Source organism: Sturnira hondurensis, unplaced genomic scaffold, assembly GCF_014824575.4.
Source record: "Sturnira hondurensis isolate 20B ecotype Veracruz unplaced genomic scaffold, ASM1482457v3 Scaffold0007703, whole genome shotgun sequence".
Classification (NCBI taxonomy): Eukaryota; Metazoa; Chordata; class Mammalia; order Chiroptera; family Phyllostomidae; genus Sturnira; species Sturnira hondurensis.
Window position 1 is genome coordinate 33498 of NW_028080334.1, and position 16054 is coordinate 49551.

A 16054-nucleotide genomic window follows, 5' to 3' on the forward strand; every position below is an offset into this window, starting at 1 on the left:
CTGGGGATCCGAGAGTCCCAAATGCATCTACAAGATTTAGCCTGCACCTCCCCATGGGAAACACAGTGGAAAAACAATGTGGATGTCGAGGCAGAAAATCAGGGAGAGTGGAGCTAGGGACAGAAGAGAATTTGGCCAATGTCCCTGGAACATCCTCAGGCAATTGGGACAGGGCCTCCCATGAATTTTCAGAACAGGAGAAACTGCCCAACCGAAAACTGCTGTCCTGAACATTGGATCCCTTGTCAGAATTCAGGGGGACTGTGAACATGGATGGGAAAAATAACCTTGATTTTCACTAAGCTCTAGCTGTAATATAGCCGTTCTTCCCTTGATGAATGGAGGTAGCAAAGCACAGTTGGATTAGCAGGACCCTGCTGTGGCCGGACACCTGCCCTACTTCCCAAAAGACAGTGACGTTATTTGGCTCCACCGCCGGATAGTGAGGCAGTGAAGAAGCATATAAGGTATATTTCATAATTATCAACACGACTGGTTTTCCTTCACAATTGTCCTGTTTTTCTTCTTCTGAGGACCAGCAAAGGGGGTCACTGAGGATCCGCCGGAACTCGGCAGGACTGCGGGTTTGGAGAGAGCCGGGGTCGGGGCGGGGCGGGCCCGGGGCCCGGCCAGGAAGCAGCAGAGCAGCCCCGGAGACGCCCGGCTCTCGGCCGCCGAGGACCCGGTTTGGGAGCTTGGACTCAAGGCCACCGGCCGCACAGATGAAGACGGTCTCCGCTGGGACCAGCGCCCGGAGGCAGCGCCCCAGTCTGGCGGCCGGGGCCCGGCGGAGCCCAGCGTGCCCGTCGCTACTGCTCCTGTTGCAACTGGTGCTGGAGAGCACGGCAGGTGATGGTGACGGAAATCGTGGGGCGCAGTGCGGGCGGGGGTGGAGAAAGGCGCTGGAGAGAGTGGCTGAGACTGCAGAGGCCGCCCCCAGGCTTGGACTTGGGGGGGGGGCGGGGCGGAGCATGGTGTTTTGGAGAGCAGAATCTGGCGCGGGGAGGGACGGGACGCGGAGCCCAGGCAGGGCTTCTGTTTGCCATCTCCCCCTGCAGCCCCCAGATCCGGTGAGAGGCCAGCAGGTGGGGACCGCGCGGGGTAGGACGCTGCTCCTGCTCGCACCGGGCTTTTGGGGCGGGTCCTCCAGGAAGGACCTGGGCAAGTTCCTTGGAGACCGGGATCTCAGGGCGGCCGACACGTCCCGTCCTCTAGCTCAACTGGGCTCCGGCCCATCCCGGAGGCTCTCCCTGAGCCCATCTTCTCTCTCTCTCCATCTCTCTCTCCGCTTCGGCGAGGCTCTCTCGGGTTTCCCAGAGCTCCCCGTGGAATTTCCACTCTTGCCCAGTTTCAGTTTTGCTTGCAGAGCTGGCCCGGCCTGACCTCATCCTGGATTTCCCCTCCTCTCCAAAAGGGCACCACCCACCCCGGGGCGCATGGTGCTCCTTCGCGCGGGCGGAGAAGTGCGCACCGCCATAGCAGTAATAATAGCTGGGGTCCTTTATGCCAGCCGGTTATAAGAGCTTCACTTACAAAAAGCCCTTTCCGCTTCTCAGAACATCCTCAACTGACAATCTACAGATTTAAAGTACGGCCCAAAGAGGACACTAGGTGGCAGCACTGGGACGTGGAGTCGGAGTTCTTAAACCTTTCATGCCTCACAAGCCATGTCAAAGTTATTAATACGTAAAATGAAATCCACAGGAATACAAAGGAACCCAATCATGTTTCAAGAGAGCTATTAAAATTTTAACCTAGAAATATAAATTTGTGAAACGTAGTGTATGTGCTTCTAAGTTCCATTAATAATGCACAGTGGCAAGGCTAACAACTCCCATTGTATGGAAGTAATGAGGAGGGGAAAGCGTGTTCCCAGGTGTCCCCAACAGCTGTCAGAGACTCAGAAACACCTGTGGCTTGTATGGAGCCAAAGCGCAGGTTCTGCTAACTGCTGTGCATCGTGCCTTCAATCATCATGAGAGGAGAGGCTAGAAGTCAGCCAGAAGTCTGGAAATAAAGAGGTTCTCTTTTTCCCTCGAGTCGAGGATCTGGAACTTGAGTTCTCAGATTCACACAGCCTGGGGGATTCACGGACCCCAGGGTGAGAACCCATGCCCCTCTTACAGTCCCTCCCTGGTGTACTGTGGGGCACACGGGTGGTTCCCAATATGCATGGCAGTCATGGTCATGGGTGTATTGCACAGGCCCTGTAGCTTGGTGTGGGGAAAGGTTCGGGGCTGGCCCAGGGGGATGGGACACTAAGCCAAGGAAGAAGTGGAGGGATAACCTCGGTTGTGAGCCAAACTGTAGGAGGGAGACAGCACACGGAGGGGACAAAGCCAGATGTCCCTGGCAGGCCCCTTCACAGTGTTCCTGGATGCCCGCCTTCCAGTCAGGAGCTGAGTAGTGAGGAAGTGGCTTTTAGGGGACAGACTTGGGAGTGCTGCAGCAGGCAGGTGGGCCTCATGGCACACTGCACTGACTCAGCACATCTCCACAGGAAAACCGAGGCCCAGAGTCCCTGAGGTCATACAAAGCCCCACTGGCTGGTCAGGACTTGGACCCTAGGAGGCTGGCTCTGGAGCCCCTGCTGCCTCTGGGCAAGTGCCAAGGCAGATCATCCTGACCGGATGACAGAGGCAAGAACGCAGAAGTACTCAGTGGCCCTGGGGACCAAGACAACTAGAGACAGAACAATTAAGATGGGCAATTACAGAGCTGGCTACTAAGGCAAAGCTGGAGTTAGGAGTTATGGGGTGAGACCAGGAAGGGGGCTCTCGGGTGTCAGCCTGAGCAGTAGGCTGGGTGTGCTGCTGGCACTGAGAAAGGAGTGGTGTGAAGGGCGGGCTCAGGGAGGGACCTCAGAAGCTAGCGTACAGCGCTGAGAGGCATGCTCCTAGGGGACTTGACGGGCTGGGACCCGAGACTTCCTGTGGTCTCCCTCTACCCTTCCCTCCCTCCTCCTCAGGTGCTTCTGCAGGCCCTTCTCATTGCACTTCCCCCTCCCTTCCTTCCATGACAGGCTCATGAACTCAGGGTTCCCTCCATGCTGACCACAGTTATGTCCTTTCTCTGGCCCAGACCTTGCCCCTGAACTCCAGTCCTGGGGACCTGCACCAACATGGCCTTTCCTGTGGACTAATTTGACAGATGCTTTGAACACCAGCCCCTCACATCAGACATGATTGTAGGCACGTTGCAATATTAACTTAGTTGTGTTATAATGTTGCAATATTAAGTCATAACCTCACAACAGCCCTATTATCACCCACTTTATGATGGAGAAACTGAGGCACGGAGAGGTCGTAGAGAGCCCTTCCTCTCCTCCCCAGACTCATTTCTTGAAATTTTTTAGTCTGCCCTTGACCTTAGTTTCCCTGGATTTCTTAGTTTTCAGTCTTCCTCTGGGCATTCCTGCTTTGCTAGTTATTTTTGCCAAGAGCAGTGGTTTTCAAACTGGAAAGTCTCCTAAGAGTCACCCAGAAGGCTTGTGCACTGCAGGAAGCTGGGCCCCACCTCCCGAGTTTCTAACTCACCAGGGCTGGGACCTAAGAATGTAAGTTCCCAGGCGATGCTGATGCAGCTGGTCCAGGGGGTAATGCCTAAAGACTCCCTGGCCTAGAATTTTCTTCCTTCCTCACCTATGCCACTGTCTGAAAACTCACAGCTGGTGAGGTTTCCTCTGGGTCTCAGCCTGTAAGACCCCTGACCCAGCACCCTCCTGTCCCCACGGCATTACCAGCACCTGGTACCTCCTGTACCCCACACTCATCTGCTCCTACTGGAGCTGGTTGTTTAATTGTGCCCCTCCCTGCCAGATCTGACCACCCCTGGGGCCATGTCTGCCCCAGGTCATCTCTGTCCCCACCCCACCCCACCCCACGCTGGCGCTGTGCCTAGTGAGTGGTAGGTGCTCAGTAGATGTTATCAGAGCAGTGATACTACAAGGGGAGAGGTCAGGGCTGATAGTGCTGATGGGGTGCGCATGGGGGCCAGGCAGTGCGGCTCCCACCTGGCAGCACATGAGCGGCACCTGGGAGCTTTCAACACTTGCCAGTGTCCAGTGCCCCTTCCCGCAGAACTACTAAATCCAAGGTTGTTTGATTCAGTTGCTGGGTGATAACTGGGACAGAAGAGGGGCAGCCCAGCCTTGGCTTCCTTCCCTTCTAAGTGGTTTAACAGTCAGAGCCCGCCTTACAGGAAACACAAGTAAAAAAAACACCATGCATCTGAACAGTAAAAAAAAAAATCAAACAAAAAATCCCCCCAAATCTCCACCATGCATCAATACTTAAAAAGCTCAGGAAGCACACCTGGCACTGAGGCCCAGCACTGCCTTTGTTGACTTTGTGTCTGCACACTGGGGAAGTTTCTGGTGACTCCTGAGGCAGAAACTTCCTCAGGAGGAAGGCTCCCAGGTCCTTCTTTGCTTCCAACATGCCTCTAATTGCCATTTCGTGCCCTCTCTCCCGGCTGACATGAGGATGTATAGGATATTTGTGCCTGGAGATTCATACTTCTCTTTTCCATTTCTCCCTTGCAGAGAGCCCCTGGGCACTGCCTGTGATAGCCGATCGCCCAGCTTCCTTAGCAAAGGCCGTGATGGCAGAACTGGCCAACCTGAAGCCAGAAAACAAGCCGTGGCCTGGAGGTAAGGCCCTGCCTGCCTGCTGGTCCAACAGGATGGCAGAGGCCAGGAGCCCCCTCTTGCAGGAGAGCGTGTCTGCAGTCTAGGAGTCTGGAGGACTGGCTCAGGGAATGGGGACTGTGCCAGGTTGGGGGACACAGAGGCCAGAGTCTCCCAAGGGTGCCTAGGGGGGCTGGTCTGGTCTCCAGAGAGCAGGCTCCTCACTCAGGCAGCTTTCCCCACCCACCTCCTTCCTTCTCCGGCCCAACTCTCCCCTCTGAACAGGATGGAGAGACTGGGAAGGTGATGTCTGGGGGCCCCCTGTACTTGTGCCTCACGTTCATTGCCTCAGGGAATGTCCCAGTGCTGTGAGACTCCCTCTGACAGTGGAGGAAGGCTTGCCTCCCTCAGGCCCCCGGCTGGAGAGCAGCAGTGCCACGTGGACTGTGGCGACGTGGGATAGGCAGAGTGAGACTGCTGGGGTGGAGGGAGGGAAGGGACTAGGTACCTCCCTCCCCACCATAATCAGAGGAAGATGGGGACTGCTTCAGGGGTGCAGGACTGCCCATCGAGGGGTAGCCACATGGCCCAGTGACCAGGAAGGGACAGTGAGGGGCCGATGGCACACGCAGGCCCTGAGGCAGCAATGGGCGTGTGGCCACTTCCTTCAGCCATGTTCCCCTGCACAGGACCAAATTCCCCTGAACAGCTGCCACATGTCCCTCACTTCCCCCTACTGTGGCCCCACAGTGCCTGACACTGACTACAGCCAGCCAGGTGGCACCTGGGACCACCAGAGCCAGTGAGGCGGCCTTATGATTGCTCCCACAGCTAATTTTGCGGCACTCCAGGCTGGAGCCCAAGGCACGATGGTCTCTCCTGGGCCTGGGAGGGCACATGGGCGTCTAGTCACAGCTCCGGCTGTCTTCCTGAGGCAAAAGAGGGATGTAGGCAGTGTCAGGCCCCCCAGAGAGCAGGCTGGGCCCCCAGGACCATCTGGCAGGTGGAGCAGACAGCACTGGGGTTTTCAAGGCAGGAGAGATGGCAGGTCCTCACTGGGCACATGCGAGGCAGCACCTGGCAATTGGCTGAGTGAAGGGCCACAATTGTGAGCTTGTCCTCAAAAGGGGCCCCGACTGCTGGGATGGGCATGCATGACAGGAGCAGGCCACAGGTGCAGCAGTCCTGAGCGGAGTGGATGTCATGGCCAGGAACCTGGGATCCGTGTTAGGGAGGCCCATTCCAGACACCATCTGCACACGCCTGAGAATCCAGCATTCAGCCCTTCCCTTTGTCCCTAGTGCCACATGGAGTCATAGCGCCATTTTGTTCCCCTGTGTTATCACAGCAGGCCCCAGACACCCCCTTGCCTCAGAGCCTTTCCCCCTGCTGCAAGGCTCTCCCCCAAACTTACAAGCCTGGCTCTTCCTCAAAGTTTCCTGTATGGGAAGGCAATTCCTAACCATTCTATTAAAACTTTAAACCCTTCCCCTAACATTTCATATACCTGCTTTATTGTTTTCCCTTCAGCACTTCCTTCTGTCCAGCCTGTTATACAGTTTATTCACTTATCTTGCTTATCTTTCATTCACGTAAGCTTGCTGAGAGCAGGCGTGTGGGGCTGTTCTGCTTATGCCAGCACCCCCGGTGCCTTGGAGAGGGCCAGATACACAGCAGCTGGTCAGAAGTCCTTACCAAGTGGGACAGCGGGGACGTCCCCACTGGGCTGCCAGGGTGGGCAGGGTTGAGCCAGAAGTGTGTTCACTAAAGGGTAGGTGTGTGTCATCTGGCCCTGCTTTTGCTGTAGCGAGCGTGGCAAGCGACTTCGCTTCTCTGTGGCTCAGGTTCCCATCTGTTGTGGATAGGTACAATAGTACCTGCCCGAGAAAGTTGTTACGAGGGGTAAACGAGCCGAAGTCTTGTAAGTACTTGGGACAACGTTCAGTACCCAGATGTTTTGTAAATTAAAAAAATAATACATTAATAGACTGTTCCTCATTTTTAACCAAAAATAACTGGCCATTAAAGCAGTTGGCATTAATAAATACTGTAATGCCCCTTTATCCATGGGGGACACATTCCACCACCCCAGTGGATGCCCATAGCGCTGATAGTACTGAACACTATGTATACTATGTTTTTCCTATACATGCTATCTATGTTAAAGTTTAATTCATAAATTAGGCAATCTCACAGACCAAAGATTCAATCTTACCATCTTACCAACCTCAGCACACAATTTTCTTGTTTCCTTAAATGGAGAACTCTCACCTTTTCACTTAAAGGAAGCACGTTAGGGCTCCTCATGGGCACGTCCGAATCGCCAGCATCACTACTCTGGTGCTTTGGGGCTGTTCTGCAGTAAAATAAAGGCCCCCTGAGCACAGGCACTGCCAAACCCTGCAGCCAACCTGAGAGCTGGGAGGGCTACCAAGTGACTGGCAGACAGCGAGTTTATACATAGTGGCTCCACCTGACAGAGGGGATGATTCACATCCTGGGCAGGAGGAGTGGGATGGCTGGAGATTTCATCACACCACTCAGATGGCGTGCAATTTAAAACTTACAAATTGTTCATTTCTGGAAGTTTCCATTCAGTACTTTCAGGCCGTGGTTGACCACAGGTAACCTGTAGAAAGTAAGACCATGGAGAAGGGGAACTGCTGTAGTCACATTATCCAGTGAGCAGATCGTGCACCTGCCCCAGCAAGATGACCTGGTGCATGTAACTCCCTTTCCAGCCAAGCCTGACTTTGGGGTCACTTGCTCTTTGTCGCCTCCCCACACCTGGAAAGAGCAGTAAGCACCTTTGTTTCCTCTTTGCTTCCATGGTGGAACGCCAGGGTCCCTTCACCCCATACTCCCTGTCCGTCAGACTTCAGTCTTGGTGGGGATGAGACTCTGGACTCACTGCAGCTGTCCAAGGACGGCCTTCCTCCCAGACTGTGCATCCTTTTCTGTCTCAGGGCAGTAGCCATGACCTTCAGGGCACACAGGTGTGAACTGGCTCCCAAACTCACAGGATGCAACAGGCTTTAGTTCAACACTGTATATATTCATTTCCTGTACCTGCTATAAGGGATGACCACAACCTGGTGGCTTAAGACAAAACACATTTATTCTCTTGTAGTTATAGAGCTCACAACTCCAAAAAGGGCTTCACTGTGGTGTGAGCAGGGCTGCCTCCGTGCAGGGCTGGAAGGAGGAATCCAGTTCCCTCCCTTTCCAGAGTATAGGGCTGCACTCCTTGGCCCATAGTGCTTCCTGATTTTTCTGTGCTCCATCTTCATGTCACCTTGTCCTCTGATAGCTAGGGAATCTCCTTCTGCCTCCCTTTTATAAGGACACATTTAGGGCCTGCCTATGCAACTCAAAATAATGTCCCCATCTCAAGAGCCTTTAATTACATCTACAGACTCCATGTTGCTGTAGAGGGTGACGTACACAAGTTCCAGAGGTATCTGAGGGGCAACGTACACAAGTTCCAGGGGTATCTGAGGGGCCGGTATTCAGCCCAGCACACTATGCTTCTGGACCAGAAACTCAAGGGCCTGAGACACCCAGCAGCCACCCGAGGACACAGGCTCTTTGCCCTCACTCGCGCCCCAGGAGGCAGAGCTGCTGCAAGGTCTTTGTTCCCCCAAGGCCTGTGTACCAGTTCTCAGCCCCCAGCCCGGAAGCTCCACCACTGATCTTGACTCTGATTTGCAAGGAAACCTGAGAGAGAACTCAGCCATTCCCCAGGACGCCTGCACTGGCCCAGGCCTGGAGGTCAGCCTTTCACTCCAACACTCAGCATCAACCCCTCTCCTCCACAGGAAGCTCCTCCAGCTGGGAGAAGACAGTGCCCCTTTCCTGAGCTTAGAAGGTAGCAGGTGTGGAGGAGAATCCAGCTCCCCTCTTCCTAGTGCATTTGCCTTGGGGGCTATACTGGGCCTCCCCTGGGCCTGTTACCTCATCTGCAAAATGGGGCCAATCACATCAATGTCCTAGGTTTAGCCTCAGGGTAACTGAGACAGGGCTTTGGTGACAAGCAGCTGCCCAGGGCAGGGCACACAGGGTTAACTTCCAACTGGCAGCTGTGACTATTTTCACTGCCATTCAGGCTCTTTTTTTGTCCATTTCAACAAACGCAGGAAGTGCTCCTGCCTGCCAAGCACGATGTTCCCTCAGGCCCGTGGGAACAGCAGTGACAGATGTGTTGCCCCCCTCACGAAACCCATGTCATTCTCAGGGCACATGGAGACCCCGTGAGGGATCTCGGAGCGGGATCGCGGGGCTTCCTGGAGGGAAGAGAGAAGCTGGCCCAGAAAAGAGAGGGGAGGCTGTGCTGAGGACAGAGGGAACCTCAGGTGGGGGGCTGGACAGAGACTAGCAGAACTGGGGGCTGGCAGCTCTGTGATGGGCTTGACTCAGCTTTCCCATTTGTGTATTCAAACACGCAGCACCTACTGTGTGCAGAAAGCTGTTCTAGGCCCTGGGAAAACGAGAACAATCCTTACAGGAACCCCTGCTCTTGGAGACTTTCAGTAAGATAGACAAGAGCAATGATTCTCCAGAAGGTGGTAATGCTCTGGATAATAACTCAGAGACCCAAGTGCTGGGGGACCTGAGTGGTATAAATATTTCCATGGGTGGGCTAGGAAGACCTGGCTAAGAATCAAGTGGCATTTGAGCAAAAACTTTAAAAGCTGGTTAAGGGAGTGAGCTGCAGCTATCCCTGAGAAAGGTAGTCTGAGTTTTTAAAGATACAGCATTTGCTTTAATAGCTTGAGCTGGGACTGGCTGCTGAGTGGATTTCTTCTCCAGCACAGGGCTGAGTGGATCAGTTGGTGCTCTGGAGACCAGGTGGGGAGCAGGGTGCAGCAGTGTTTGGACAACGAGATCAACCTGCAGGGAGTCCAGGGGTCAGCCAGTCCCGGGTCGGGCAAAGAATGCTGGCCAACCTTCACAGGCTTCTCTGGGGAATGAACAATCCACATAAATTAAAGCTTCCAAACAAACAACTTTTTAAAAAACCACACCTTTTAAGTTGTGAGATGGGAAAGCAGATGACCACACTTACTAGCTCACCATCATCGAGGAGTGTCAAGTATGAGTGAGGGGGCGCCCCATGGGGAGCCGAGGAACTGTTTGGGAGTCCTCACAAACCTGAGAGCATGGACCTTGGCCTCAATGTCTGAGTGACTGATTAGTTAAACCACTCAGATGCCGTTTTTGTAACTGAAATTGCCAGTTCTTGCTCTTGCTCAGGATAGTGAAAACTCTGGGTGGGCTTTCACTGACCCCCAGCGCCAAGCCTGGCAGTACGTGTGAGCCTCAGCCATTCTGTTTCCACAGGGACACACTCCCTCCGCTACCACTACCTCACCCTGTCAGAGCCGGGCCCCGGCCTCCCCCGGTTTCTGGCTGTAGGCTATGTGGACGACCAGCCCTTCATACAGTACGACAGTCGTGTGGGCAGGGCCAAGCCCCAGGCCCCGTGGATGGCGTCCATGGATACCCGGTACTGGGAGATGGAGACCCAGAAGCACAGGGCCTGGGCAGAAGTGCAGCAGGTGAACCTGTGGACCACGATGAGCTACTACAACCAGAGTGCCGGTGTGTCAGGCGGGGCCCCCCACCCCCTCTCTTCCGTTAGGGAACAGTGGTCGCTCCGTCCAGCTATGCAGCCTATCTGAGGGTGCGGGCACACTCCTGAGGAATGGCTCTTCCCAGTCTCCTCCCCCACAGCCAGGCAGGGGTCACGGGCCTTCAGCATCAGCTGCCCCACAAGCCAGTGCAGGAAGCATCCAAAGGCACTGGGAGCTCACGATGCGTCCCCCGTTGGCTCACCAGGGTCCCAGACCTTTCCCAGCCTCACTCTTCACCCTTCCTAAATGTATCAAGTCACACCTACCCCTGGGCATGCTCTGTGCCAGGGAAGGGAGGGAAGCCAGATAAACTTGAAATAGGGAGACAACACAGGGTAGTAGACAGAACCCAGATGAGGACCCCTGTTCTGCCCAACCCCAACGTCAGCAAGGGACAGGGGCCTTTCTCTCAGCCTCGGCCTTCTCACTCAGCAGCTGGAGCCCACACCCACTGTGGGGCTGTGTTCACACCCTGTGGAAGCAGCTCCTTCATACTGTTCCCTCCGGCTGTGCCCAGACTCCCAAATGACTAAAAGCCTCAGGGCCCCAAAGGCTCCAGAACTAGATGTAAAGGACCAAGACTGGGAAGGGCTGTGCCTCAGCCCAGGGTTCCTGGGATCAGTGTGAACAGCCAGGTGCACCCTTCTAAAATTGCATTACTATTGAAGGCATCCTACACCCATCAGTAACCGAATTTTCTCACTAGCATAGAAAGTACTGGTGTGTCTCATCATGAAATTGAGTATTCTTCCCACAGGAGAGGCCCAGCTAGTTTCTGTCCTGGCTGCTCATAAAAAATGACCTCAGGAGCATTTTCTAAAATGCTGACACCCTGCCCCGCCCCGCACTTTGGAGGCCCTTGTGGGTGGTGGGCCCCTGGGCCCTGTGCCTCCCCCTCACCACAGCCTGCTCGCCCATGCACAGGCATACACAGCGCCCAGCGTATGTTCGGCTGTGATATCCAGGAAGACAGCCTCTCCAGCAGCTTCTGGCATTTCGGCTTTGACGGGCAGGACCACGTGTCCCTGGACTTGGAGGCTCTGAGCTGGGTGTCAGCCGATCCTGTGGCCATGCAGACCAAGCGCATATTGGATTCAGAGCGCTGCTATGCGGAGTATGACAAGGCCTATCTGGAAAGCCTCTGCCTCACCTCTCTGCGCAGGTATCTGGAGCTGGGAAGCCAGATCCTAACCCGGAGAGGTAAGGCCCAGCCTGCAGCAATGCAGAGGGTGGCCCCACACTCCCCTTCTCCACAGCTGTCCCATTTGACAGAGAAGCCTGGGGTGGGGTAGGCTATGCCACCCTAACTTAGGTAAGCCAGCTGAGGCCCTGGAAGATGGCCAATCACCAGAGCAGGAAGAGAGCCCAGTCCTCAGGCACTCGCTCCATGTGAGGTGGGTGAGGAGTTCGAGTCCCCTGTCCAAGTGTGGTCTTGGGGAATAATGCCAACTCAGCCTCATATTTTTCAATTTTAAAGAAAGAGGATGACTTTTTAAAAATTTTTCACCCAAGGATATACTTATTGATTTTAGACAGAGGGGAAGGGAGAGGAAGAGAGACATTGGTCAGTTGTCTCCCATACACACCCCAACCAGGGAGCGAACCTGATGTGCCAACCGAGCCACACCAGCCAGGGCTCAGCCTCCTTTTCTTTATCTGTAGAGCTAGTGGGTTAAACCTGGTGGTTCGTCAAGTCCTTTTGTGGGGTTCACATCCTGTGGTTCTGCTCCGTGGGAAATGACTCCAGGCCCCAGGGGAGAGCATACTTCCCCACTCCTAGACCACTGGGGACTTCTGGGGAAGCCGAGGCCCGTCATCCCCCTGGCACACAAGGCCTGTAAACATGCTCCCCAGACCTGGGTGCACCCTAAGCTTCTCTTGACCCTGGCCAGCAGGGCTGCTGAGGTAAAGGATGGGCTGGACACTGAGAAAGGTGGGTGCTTGGGGTGCGAGTGGAGGCCAAAGGCTGCCAGGGGACGGGGCTGGTCAGGGCGCACAGCACACCGCGGATGTCTGCTGACTGAGCAGTGGGGTGTGTGTCAGCTGAGGGAGTGGAAAGATACTCCTCAGAGGAGGTCAGGACAAACAGTGTCAGGCAGAGAACATGCGGGTGGGTGTAAGCGCAGAGCTTGGGTACCTGAGCACAGATCTACATTCTGGCTCCAGGATTTGCTGTAACCTTGGGAAAGTTACTTGCCCTCTCTGTGCCTGTTTCCTGCCCAGTACAATGAGGAGGGTAATAATGGCTGACGCCTCTCTACAGCACCGTGTCGTTAAACTCTCATTCAGCACTAGGGGTTCTCCTACCTCCTTCACCTGGTCCAATGCTCGGTTCTCCACAATAACAGAAGCAACAGGATTTGTATTGCATGTATAAAGGGAGAAAGAGATGTAATATAAGGAACTGGCTCACGTGATTATGGAGGCTTGGGAGTTCCCAGATCTACAGTCGACAAGCTGGAGACCTGGGGGGAGCCAATGGCGCAGTTCCAGTCCAGGTGTTGGCAGGTGCATGACCCAGGAAGAGACCCCTGTCCCAGCTCAAGCAATCAGGCAGGAGGTGTTCCCTCCCATTAGCCTCTCTGTCCTGTTCAGATCTCCAGCTGCTTTCCTGAGTCCACAGAGTCAAATGTGAATCTCACCCAGATAACTGTCCAAATGCCAGGACATGCCCACAGCCCAGTCAAGGTGACACACAAAACAAACAGTCACACTTACATTGTCCTACAGAACTCTGAGAGGAAGGAATAGTGGATCCCCACCAGGCCCGAGGAGACGGAGACTTGTGGACAGGAGTCGGGACGGCTTCAAACCCAGCTGTCCAGCTCCAGAGCCCATGCTCATAGCTGTGCTTGTTCTCAGGGGAGGGAGGGGTGAGGGGCATCATTCCTGACTTCAGTCAGCAGCCTTCCATCAGGCCCTGCTGTGTGCAGGTCACGGGAAATTTGTAAAGTCTCTTAAGAAAACCTTAGGGTGTCTGTGGGAAGGAAGGGTAGTGTCAGTATAGAACCTGACAGCCCCACCTAGGACTCCCTTGGCCGGGGGGTGGGGGGGGGCAGGAAGTTACATCGCCACCCTGGGAATTCCCAGGACAAGACCCCTTGGGAACAGTTGGCAATGGTCACCCCTACCTCCAGTGTTGGTTGAATGCCTCCCCAGGAGAGACCAGTCCCCATCTGCTCCCCGTCCTGCACCACGGAAGGTGCTGGAGGAGGTGTTGGGGAGACAGCAGGGGTCAGGCAGAGCAGCCACTTACCAGCCTTCCTCCCTCCGCTTCTCTCTGCAGAGCCACCCACAGTGCAGGTGACAAGGCACACAACCCAGGACAGGGGTGCCACACTGAGGTGCTGGGCCCTGGGCTTCTACCCGCGGGGTATCTCACTGAGCTGGTGGCTGGGTGAGCAGGAGCTGGCCCTGGAGACTGAGTACGTGGAGACACTCCCCAGCGGGGATGGCACCTACCAGACATGGGCTGCTGTACAGGTGCCGGCCGGGGAGGAGACTGCGTACACCTGCCATGTGCAGCACTCTGGCCTGAGCCACGTGCTCACCATGGCTTGGGGTGAGGCACTGGGCTTGGCTGGGAGGGGGCAATGAGGGCAGGGACGGTCCCAGAGCCCTCAGAGATAGTCCCACGGTCTGGGGCGGTGCCCCCTTTTCTCCGCCTTCCTCAGAACGGCCCTCTGGTCAAGGACTCGTTGCCATGGTTACCTGCCCCCTCCTCTTCTTGCTGGTGGTGGGAGTTGTGATCTTGACCAGGAGATGCCATCAAGGTAGGTGGGATGGGAACAAAGTGGGAGGCCCTCCTCCGGCTGGTCCAGCCCACAGGGAGGAAGGTTCTGCTCCCATCACTGCAGCTACATCTGTTCCAGGAAGAGCTACTAAGGCCCCGCCCTGCACCCTGGGGCCCTGAGGATCCCACCATCAGGGAGACTGCTGGGCTGCCCTTGCAAAGGGCCCAGACGGGGAGAAGGCTCCCACCTCTACCCACCACTCACCTCATCTCTTGTTTTGTGTTCTTTCCCACAGGCAGGAATAAGGAACCTTATGAGCAAGCACCAGGTGATTGTGGGGTGGCAGGTTGGGGAGGGGAGGCCCCAGGTGTTCCCAAGTGTGGCTGAGGTGCCACAGAATCCAAGGAGGAGGCAGGGCACTGGGGCAGGGGATTTCCCTAGCCTTGGCTCACCGCACTCACCAGCAGCCCTGGAACCAGGCACAGAGGGCGTAATGAAGGCACTCCTGGGAGCCACTACCTGGGTTTGGAGAGGACCAGGAGCAAGCCAGGGTGACCTTCCTCCTTCCCTGCAGGTGGAGAGGAACCCTTATAATTCCCAGTGAGAATAGCAGCTTCTCAGCTGCTCTGCTGACAGGAGGTCACTGTCACAGACCAAGGACTTGTTCGGGGCCGTGTGCAGGGGAGTGGGAGCCCCTGCACTGGCTGGCTGGCAGATGTTCTCTGAACATATGGGGCCTTCACCACCCCTAAACCGAGCACTCCTCACCCTCCTTAAAAGCAGTGTGTGCCACTAAGGTGGCTTCACCATCCTCCTGAAGTCCTTTAAAAAATGTGACTGTTTCCCATTTGGGGAGAGGGGAGGGGGCAGTAATAAGTCCTCAAAGCTTTCACAGTTGACAGTTTGTGGGACCACTTCACATGCAGTGTGACTCTCACTGAAGCCTCTCAGGCACCCTGTGACTTTCCCAACACAGGTATGTGTGGTGTGGCTGCAGGTGAGTTCGGTGTGAGGGTGTCCTTGTGTACCTGGAAGGAGCTTACAGGGACAGGTGCTCAGGGACAAGTGGTAGGAGGGGAGACAACCTGATCCCTATTTTCCTGCCTGTCTTTTTCAATAGTTTGGATTTTTACAATAAGCGCATGTGATTTTACCATAACGTTCCCATGTTATAAGATGTCTAAACGTAGAAGACTTCATTCCACTCATTATTCCATTTTCTCCTTACATTTTAAAAGCCACCCCCCCCCCCATATCTAGCTTGGGGATAAAATAGTGCAAGGATGTTGTTTAAAAAGTTTGCATTTTGTTGAATGTTTTATACCACCCAGGAAAAAAAGTTTAGGTGTAACTGTGAATGGTTACTACATCACCTGAATAACATTTTGCCTTCTAAAATTACCATATTTTTAATTCATTTTAGTTGTGATACTTCATTTTGAAAATATAAATATCACTGGAAGGAAAATATAAGATTTTTAGATGTGAAAAGTAGAGGTATGGGTTACAAAAACATTGCGAAAAACTAGTATACTCACATCCACCAGATGCCCACTTGTTTACTGAATGTCTTCCCTGCTAGGTCCAGCTGTTGGCCGCTGTATCGCAAATCAGACCATCTGAACTAGCTCTTTACTCCTACGGCTGTACCCAGGACTTCCTCTTCACACGGACTTGCTACACATGTGAAATCCTCAACTCCAACTACACTATGACCTTGGCTCTTAGCCTTCCAGTGCAGCTAAACACACTCCAGTTATACCTGCCCTTTGGCAGGGGGCCACTGTTCCAGGCTCCCAGTTTTTTCTTCCCAGTTTCTCAGACACTTGGCTAGCCTTACTACCCTATTGAACCTGGACCTCATGGTTAGACTTGGCTTGGAAAACTGGTCCATGCTGTGGTCTAGACCAGAGTTTCTCAACCTCAGCACTATTGACATTTTAAGTGTGGTCATTCTTGGCAGGGGGATGGCTGTGCATTTTAGAACGCTTAGCAGTATCTCTGGAGTCTACTCACTAGCACCTCTCCACTGGTTGTGACAACAGGTGTTGCTAGACATG

At 54.5% G+C, this 16054-nt stretch overlaps 1 protein-coding gene across 5 annotated transcripts; it reads left to right on the forward strand.

The window, feature by feature from the left end:
• The first annotated feature begins 628 nt into the window (after nucleotides 1-628).
• On the forward strand, nucleotides 629-15662 carry LOC118991570 (class I histocompatibility antigen, Gogo-C*0202 alpha chain-like). 5 transcript variants are annotated; one of them, XM_037052867.1, is made up of 9 exons: nucleotides 629-849; nucleotides 4544-4651; nucleotides 9968-10228; nucleotides 11185-11460; nucleotides 13547-13822; nucleotides 13935-14033; nucleotides 14290-14322; nucleotides 14890-14970; nucleotides 15577-15658. In XM_037052867.1, exons 1-9 carry the CDS (start codon nucleotides 723-725, stop codon nucleotides 15615-15617), a joined length of 1302 nt encoding a protein of 433 aa, XP_036908762.1. In that variant the 5' UTR covers nucleotides 629-722; the 3' UTR covers nucleotides 15618-15658. The 5 variants fall into 5 exon arrangements, with proteins under 5 accessions (XP_036908762.1, XP_036908763.1, XP_036908761.1 ...); XM_037052868.1 differs by lacking the exon at nucleotides 14890-14970 and having other exon boundaries at nucleotides 15577-15662; XM_037052866.1 differs by lacking the exon at nucleotides 15577-15658 and having other exon boundaries at nucleotides 14890-15395.
• Nucleotides 15663-16054: the final 392 nt, after the last annotated feature.

Excerpts from the sequence above, each read along its gene's own strand:
- LOC118991570 (XM_037052866.1), top strand. The coding sequence starts at position 723 with ATGAAGACGGTCTCCGCTGGGACCAGCGCCCGGAGGCAGCGCCCCAGT. Across the intron at positions 10,229-11,184 it reads CTACTACAACCAGAGTGCCG|GCATACACAGCGCCCAGCGT; the intron begins GTGTGTCAGGCG and ends GCCCATGCACAG. Across the intron at positions 13,823-13,934 it reads CGTGCTCACCATGGCTTGGG|AACGGCCCTCTGGTCAAGGA; the intron begins GTGAGGCACTGG and ends CGCCTTCCTCAG.